The 8,941-nt window shown below is 30.6% G+C and overlaps 1 protein-coding gene across 1 annotated transcript; it reads left to right on the plus strand.

Moving 5' to 3' along the window:
- Positions 1–5,431: 5,431 nt before the first annotated feature.
- On the plus strand, positions 5,432–8,265 carry LOC121222560 (ankyrin repeat-containing protein BDA1). Its single transcript, XM_041103565.1, has 4 exons — positions 5,432–5,783; positions 6,255–6,327; positions 6,712–7,175; positions 7,264–8,265. The coding sequence occupies exons 3-4, from the start codon at positions 6,738–6,740 to the stop codon at positions 7,564–7,566; spliced, it is 741 nt and encodes a 246-aa protein (XP_040959499.1). The 5' UTR covers positions 5,432–5,783; positions 6,255–6,327; positions 6,712–6,737; the 3' UTR covers positions 7,567–8,265.
- The last annotated feature ends 676 nt before the right edge of the window (positions 8,266–8,941 follow it).

Raw genomic sequence — 8,941 nt, forward strand, 5'->3', positions numbered from 1 at the left:
ATTCGATGGTGTCAAAAAATACGGTTTCAGAACCTCATTTTCGTAACTCAAGCCCGTAAATATTAAATATTAATATTTACTAGATTGATATAGTAATATATTAAATTTTGGTCTAGTAATTTTGTTAAATTGATGATTAATTAAGGTATAAGGTCTAAATTGTAAAAATCCAATCACTATAAATTTTTAATTTGCTAAAGGATCAAATGATAAATAATCCATTTTAATTCATCATATGGTATTAGATGATGACAAAATCGTTGTTACTAAATATTGTATTGTTGTTGCTAAAATTTTATTGTAACAATAAAAGTCGTGATTTTGTGTTTATCTTCATCATCTACAGTATATGTAACGATTTTACAAATTAAAGTCATTTTTAATTATATATATTGCAACGACTTTTGTTTTTTTGATTTTTTTTATAATGTGTTTTTAGCAACAACTTAATTTAATTAAATAAATTAATTATGATTAGTTAAGTTTAATTAAAGTATAAAAGTTAAAATGAAAAGAAAAACAAAACATTTTTCTCTCCATCTTCTTCTCCACAGTTTCTAGGGTTTTGGAGCTTTCAACTTTTGCCCTTCAATTGGTAAATAATCTTTAAGTTTTTTTTATTTATAAATTTTATATTTTTGAGATCATGAGAGCTTGATTTAACTAAACTATTAAAGTTACTTAAGGTTTGTCCTGAGGCTATTGCAGACGTGACTGTTCGAGATGAGACAATATTCCATCTTGCTGTGAAAAACGACATGTTTGAAGCTTTCCAACTCTTGGTGGGGTGGCTTATGAGAAGCCGCCACGAGTCTGCCCATTGGAAGAAAGAATGCTGAGTTGGCCAGACATCGATGGCAACACTGTTTTACACATTGCAGCTATTAGAAACAGACCTCGGGTATATGCTAATTATTGTCATTAAGCCAGTTAATGATGTGCATATAAGCATGATAAAAGGGTTACTTATAGGAATATTCTAATTGATAGGTGGTAAACGTATTGCTGGAACACGTGAGGCGAGACCAAATCAATGCCAAAAATTTGGAGGGATTGACAGCACTAGATATCCAATCACAATACCCATGGAATGAAAGGCAAGCGGATAAGATTATAGATATGCTAAGCAAAGCAGGAGGTTTGAGTGGTTCCTCTTCCTCGCTTCCCAATACCTCCATCTCTTCATTCCACATCGAATCTTTAAAAGACAAGATGTCACGGTCTCAAAAATGGGCAACAAGACCAGGTCAAGTAAGAAGGGTATGGTACATTAGATGCGTAACACATTTCTAGTAGCGATAGTGCTAATTATAACAACCACTTACGAAGCCTCTCTAAACCCTCCAAAGAAGCCTGATGAAAGTCCATCCACGAAATTCCAAGTCTCTCTATAAGTCAAGATCAGCCTCTCACTTCCCACATATTTTTGCATAAAGCCGACATCAATACTGAACCCATACCCGGTCCCTCCACAGTGGACGTTTCCAAAAAAGATGATTGGACATTTGAATACTCCTCGTTTTGGTTTTACAACACTGTGACCTTTCGGGCAGCATTGTTTTTAACATCACGTTTCCTACCACCTCATTCATTCTCTTCGTTGGCTCTCCTAACACTTTCCTTCTTTGGGAGATCTTACATGAATTTATTTGATGTTTCCTCACGGTCATGGAAACATTCATATGGGTTTTCCAATAAAAACGCACACTTATTATATGATGTAGCCCCCTTTTGTAATGTTCTCTTCTCAATGTTGCTAGTTGTCCTTGTATCATACCAGACAATGTTTTATGTTTGCAGGAGGGTAAACATTACGAAACCAAAATTCTTCTTCCTCTTACTAATCGTTAACATTGTCTACATGGTTTTTATGTATGGTCCAGCTTAGTGGGTCCGTATAATCTAAACTCCGAAACCGTAACGAAGTTTTCGGGTTTGTATTGGTGATGGTCATCGACAAATAAAATCAAGTTTAGATGAAGTGGTTTATATATATATATATATATATTAAATTGAGTGAGTTAATATTATTTTATAATTCTAATGAGTATAATATATTATTAAAGGAAATAAGATTCTAAAAGCTAAAGTTTGTAAGTACCAATAAAATTTTGTCACATCATCAAATTTTAAAGACATTAAATTATTATTATACACTCATCTATGGATAAATTATTTTATGGATCTTTTCCACCATATTATTCATGGTCTCTTTCAACAAATTTTTTCCATGTTATTAACACATAATTTTGATAATTTTTTACTCTGAACCCTGAATCTAGAATCCTGAACCTTGAACCCCAAACTCAAATTTTAAGCCCTAAGTTTTTAAACCTTGAACCCAAACCCTGAACCCTTGAATCTTAAATTTGAACCCTAAACTCCAAATCTTTAAACCCTCAACCTGAACCTTGAACCTCGGGGTTCAAGGTTTAAGGTAAAATAATTACCAAAACTATGTGCCAATGACATGAAAAAATTGCATAAAATTTACTAATATTTTTAAAAATTGGTTGCACAAAAATAAAAAATATTAACTAATTATGAAAGAAAAAATGATTAAAATTTGTACAAAAAGAAAAAAAAAGATGTTTGTTTATAATTTAAAAACTAATTATTTGAGTAAATTAATTAAATTTTAAATAAGTTGGAGAATATATTAGGTATACATTATTGTTTAATAATAATTTATTATCTTTAAAATTTAATGACATGGCGCTATTTTATTGGTACCTAATAACTATGCTTTTTAGAATCATCCTAATATAATTTATTCCCATTATTAAATACCTATTGTTTTGTTTAAGTTTTGAGAAAAAAAAATAAAGTAAATATGGGAGGATTGAGCCTAGCCTGAAATCTTTTAATTTTATACGGGCTATATTTGGATAAGATGGGAAGCACATATCTCGAGTCGAGTCAGGCCTGAGCAAACATGTTGTTCATAAATACTTTGTTAGACGGGTACATGTTTGATAAAAAATTTAACCATCATCCCATAGAAATTAAATTACTATTTTTCAATTTTAGAGTTGGTATATATATATATATTATAGAGAGAGATTATTAATATTGATTGATATATCATCTATCTTTCTCTCTATATAAATATCAAGGCCAAATATGTTAAATACTTAAATGTGATCAATTAAAAAATCATTTTAAGATATTTAATTTAAAATATTTTGATATGAATAAAAGAAATGACTAATTCACATTTTCAAATTATTATTTTTAAAATTTCAAAATATCACATAAAAAATTTTAATAGAAAAATGTTAATACTGTTAAACTTGAATTTTTAAACTCGAAAAATAGAAAGATTAATTCTAAAAAATAAAAAATAAAAAGACTAAATTTTAAATATATAAAATATGTAAGGAATTAGAACATATTTTAACATTTAAATTTTTATTTTATAATTTTTCACAAATCGAAAAACTTTCTATTTCAGACAAAATAGACCAACTTGTCAGTAGATAGCAATTCTATGTTGGATTGGACCCATGAGGTTCCCGTCGACAATGGGAGAGTGGTCCAATTGAGTCGTCCTTCATAACCAAGCGGCTGCCTAACATAATTACAAATAAGTCCACATCTCCCCTATATTAACCTAATAGGCAAAATAATATGGAAAATACAAATGTGCCCATAATTTCATTAATCAGAAATTTTCTAGATAATTCAAGGGAAAAAAATATCATAAATAATTGAAAATTTTCGCACTTACCAATTATTTACGCAATTTAATTTCTAAGCCTTGCCTAGCTAAAAAGAAAACCCCACTATATTTAATCTAGAAAAAACATTGATTTAAGTCGTATCACACATCGGTATAAAAATTACACTTTTACACATAAAATCAAGATCTCTCCACTAAGTTCTCCCTCTAAAAACTTTATTTTAAAAATTGATAAAACTTTTTTTAAAATAATTTCATATCTGCTCTTTTTTATACAATGCTTAGAATTATTCATAGCCCCTCTCAACCTATAAATAGGAGGATAATGCACTTCAGCGCACTTGAACACACATTCTTCTACATTGATAACAATACCCAAATCAATCAAACTAAGACTCAATCAATAAAATTGTTTGTACAAATAATTCAAATATCACAATTTTGAAGGTAGATATTTTAAAATTTTATTAAGCATTACTTGTATGGAATATCCTCGACAATTTTTTTTACAATTATAGCATGTAAGACATATGTTTGTAATCAGAAATTAAGAAAAAAACATTAAATAAAAAAAAGCTATAAAATGACATAAGAATATAATTCAGAAAGAAAATCTATTGAACATAATACAAAAATTTAAGTATATGTGATACTAACAAAACCTACTTTCCAAGCATTGGTGCTTCGTGGCATCAAAAATCTTGTTCAGTAGAAAACTCCAATCTGCATCCTTTAGGAGAGCACTTTCTTTTTCCCAGACCTGCTATACAATGATTATGTAAATCAAGATTTTGAAATATAATGCAGCAATTGGTTATACCACGGTAGAAGAAAACCGAAGTTTCAAATTAGCAGTACTGGTGATGTGATTTTGTATGTTAGAATGACGTATTTGTAATGGTTTTCAATTTTTGGTTGACTCTCGACTGTCAAATAAAGTTGGAAAATTTTATTTATTAAGTTTCCATATTTGAGAATGTGAACATGACATGTTTATGGGTCAATGGAATATCTTTAGGGCTTTTTATTTTTAAGTTTAATGGTAAATTAACATGTTTTATTAAAATAGTTTTAATTGTATATTTAAGTTTTTTTTAATAGATTTGATGAAAGTATTATTAAGAAAAGGTAACGGAATTTAATATGTGAAATATTTTTAATGAGATATAATTTATTACTTAGATAATCTAATAAGATAATTACATGTGAAAAATAATAAAATAAATAAATAATTGATGAAGTTAAAAAAATAACTCTTAATTTAAAGAAAATAAACATAATTATTATTATTTTTTAAATGAATGCATATTGAGAAATTTCAAAAAGATAATTAATAAATCAAATCGAAAATACTGGATGTGTGCATAGGTTAATATCACTAATTGCAATAATTTAGTTAAATACCCTTTAAGATTAAAGGTAAGTTGATTTTGATTTGCACAAAAGATGTAATCTAATTACAATTAAAATTTATAATTTTAGGTATTCTAAAATAAATTGAATTTTTTAAATTTATTCTGAAATGTTAAGCATTAAATTGTAACATCTCGAAAATCGGAGGTTAGTAGAATCAGGTTTGGGAATCGAGAGAGAGTGGTCATGCCTTAATTTTTAAGATTATCTATGCATTTTTAGAAAATAAATGAGGTATTGGTAAATTTTGTAAATTTTGAAATGAGGTCCCAAGTTTGAATCCCTTCCTTTGTGAAATAATTAAATTTTACAAAATTCCTTGTTTTTTTAATGTGTGTGCCATCCGTACCCTTGAACCCTAACTATAAATATAACTTTTTACTGTATTTTTTAGCCTTTAATTCAACTTTTACCTACCCAAGCCGTTCACCACTTCCTCTCCTCTTTTCTCTTCAATTTTCTTTCTTTCTCCCATTGTTGTTGTCACCTACACCTAGTTTTACCATCTCTTTCTTCTTTTTCTTTCTGCCACAAGATTCGTTAACATATTCTCCACCATATTGTTGTCATTTTTCCTCATTAAAATTAGCCTCAAATCTGAAATCTTGAACTCCAAGATCGATCCCGAACATTGCCAAGAAAGTGCATTGTCGTTTCTCTGAATTGTCGTTTCTCTCGACCAGCTTGGGTAATGTCTCTTCTCTCTTTAATTTCTTAATTAATCTTGTCCACTAAAAATCAAAATTTACAAACTTTGAATTTGGGGGATTTTAAATGATTTCAAAGGTATTTTTCCAGAATTTAACGAGATCTCAAACCGTTTTAAAATTCAGCACCAATTTTGGCCACCATGGGTGGTGGTGCGTGCGCCTATGTGCAAGAAAGGGGGTTGTTTTATTTCTTGGTTCTTGCCTATATTTTTTCAGAATTAATTTGAGTTCTTGAACCCTCCTAATAAGCTTTTAAACCCATTTCAATTAGGGCAAAATTTCCTTGATCGATAGGCTATTAGGATCCCACAAATTGTGAAGCGTAAGTGTAATTAAGGGTAACTAGTTTGTTATTTCGATATAGTTGTTGGGTAAATGTTATGATTTGATTAAATGAAGTAATTTAATCATTAATTAACTACTGATTTTCCAGTATATTATTGAATTAGGTGCTGACTCAAACATCTCAAATCATCCGTAAAGGCAAAGAACGATTGTACGTACAGTTTGCATCGATACAGTGTAAGAAATCTAACTAGTTTGGATTCATAAAAATGCAGTTGCAGCAATACAAGAAAGAGTTTAAAGCTTTAACAGAGAAGAAACTGCAGAGAATAGTTTTTATTTGTATATATATATGTTTTTTAAGTTATTCAGTATTCAGCCCTTTAAATAGCTGAGTTACAACGTAGGTTGTTTCCAAAAATATCAATTCTGAGAATCAGAATACTAACAATTCCCTTCAAAATAGGGATATGCTCTAACTGTGAAACAAATTTATTGGATTTCAAATAAACAAGAAATCAAACTAACGTTCCTTAAGCAAATAACTAAAAATTCTGAATGATCCATATGTTTTAGAGCGTATTGATGATGTGCCTTTTTTTCATACTCCATTGCATGTAGCTGCCTCTGCCGGGCATATTGAGTTTATGATGGAGATGATCAAATTAAAGCCAACTTTTGCAAGAAAGCTAAACCAAGCTGGGTTTAGCCCCATGCACTTGGCTCTGCAAAATCACAGAACTCATGCAGTGCTTCGACTCCTCAGGTTTGATGAAGGCCTTGTCCGTGTCAAAGGTAGGGAGGACCTCACTCCTCTGCATCATGTGGTTCAAAATGAAAACTTGAATCTTTTGAAAAAGTTTCTTGAGGTTTTTCCTGAGGCTATTGAAGATATGACTGTTCGAGATGAGACGGTTTTCCATCTTTCTGTGAAAAACGACATGTTCGAAGCTTTCCAAGTCTTGGTGGGGTGGCTTATGAGACGCTGGTATGAGTCACCCCGATGGGAGAAAGAACTACTGAGTTGGCCAGACATTGATGGCAACACTGTTTTACACATTGCAGCTATCAGAAACAGACCTCGGGTATATGCTAATTTTTGTCATTAAGTCAGTTATTGATGAGTATATATGTATGATAAAAGGGTAACTTATATGAATATTTTATTAACAGGTGGTAAACGTATTGCTGGAACACATGAGGCGAGACCAAATCAATGCCAAAAATTTGGAGGGATTGACAGCACTAGATATCCAATCACAATACCCATGGAATGAAAGGCAAGCGGATAAGATTATAGATATGCTAAGCAAAGCAGGAGGTTTGAGTGGTTCCTCTTCCTCGCTTCCCAATACCTCCATCTCTTCATTCCACATCGAATCTTTAAAAGACAAGATGTCACGGTCTCAAAAATGGGCAACAAGACCAGGTCAAGTAAGAAGGGTATGGTACATTAGATGCGTAACACATTTCTAGTAGCGATAGTGCTAATTATAACAACCACTTACGAAGCCTCTCTAAACCCTCCAAAGAAGCCTGATGAAAGTCCATCCACGAAATTCCAAGTCTCTCTATAAGTCAAGATCAGCCTCTCACTTCCCACATATTTTTGCATAAAGCCGACATCAATACTGAACCCATACCCGGTCCCTCCACAGTGGACGTTTCCAAAAAAGATGATTGGACATTTGAATACTCCTCGTTTTGGTTTTACAACACTGTGACCTTTCGGGCAGCATTGTTTTTAACATCACGTTTCCTACCACCTCATTCATTCTCTTCGTTGGCTCTCCTAACACTTTCCTTCTTTGGGAGATCTTACATGAATTTATTTGATGTTTCCTCACGGTCATGGAAACATTCATATGGGTTTTCCAATAAAAACGCACACTTATTATATGATGTAGCCCCCTTTTGTAATGTTCTCTTCTCAATGTTGCTAGTTGTCCTTGTATCATACCAGACAATGTTTTATGTTTGCAGGAGGGTAAACATTACGAAACCAAAATTCTTCTTCCTCTTACTAATCGTTAACATTGTCTACATGGTTTTTATGTATGGTCCAGCTTAGTGGGTCCGTATAATCTAAACTCCGAAACCGTAACGAAGTTTTCGGGTTTGTATTGGTGATGGTCATCGACAAATAAAATCAAGTTTAGATGAAGTGGTTTATATATATATATATATATATTAAATTGAGTGAGTTAATATTATTTTATAATTCTAATGAGTATAATATATTATTAAAGGAAATAAGATTCTAAAAGCTAAAGTTTGTAAGTACCAATAAAATTTTGTCACATCATCAAATTTTAAAGACATTAAATTATTATTATACACTCATCTATGGATAAATTATTTTATGGATCTTTTCCACCATATTATTCATGGTCTCTTTCAACAAATTTTTTCCATGTTATTAACACATAATTTTGATAATTTTTTACTCTGAACCCTGAATCTAGAATCCTGAACCTTGAACCCCAAACTCAAATTTTAAGCCCTAAGTTTTTAAACCTTGAACCCAAACCCTGAACCCTTGAATCTTAAATTTGAACCCTAAACTCCAAATCTTTAAACCCTCAACCTGAACCTTGAACCTCGGGGTTCAAGGTTTAAGGTAAAATAATTACCAAAACTATGTGCCAATGACATGAAAAAATTGCATAAAATTTACTAATATTTTTAAAAATTGGTTGCACAAAAATAAAAAATATTAACTAATTATGAAAGAAAAAATGATTAAAATTTGTACAAAAAGAAAAAAAAAGATGTTTGTTTATAATTTAAAAAACTAATTATTTTGAGTAAATTAATTAAATTTTAAATAAGTTGGAGAATATATTAGGTA

Source organism: Gossypium hirsutum, chromosome D10 (assembly GCF_007990345.1).
Source record: "Gossypium hirsutum isolate 1008001.06 chromosome D10, Gossypium_hirsutum_v2.1, whole genome shotgun sequence".
Taxonomy (NCBI): domain Eukaryota; kingdom Viridiplantae; phylum Streptophyta; class Magnoliopsida; order Malvales; family Malvaceae; genus Gossypium; species Gossypium hirsutum.

Bases quoted from the DNA above. Each gene is read 5' to 3' on its own strand.
- LOC121222560 (XM_041103565.1), top strand. From the start codon at position 6,738: ATGATGGAGATGATCAAATTAAAGCCAACTTTTGCAAGAAAGCTAAAC. The intron at 7,176-7,263 runs GTATATGCTAAT...TTTTATTAACAG, and splicing joins CTATCAGAAACAGACCTCGG to GTGGTAAACGTATTGCTGGA.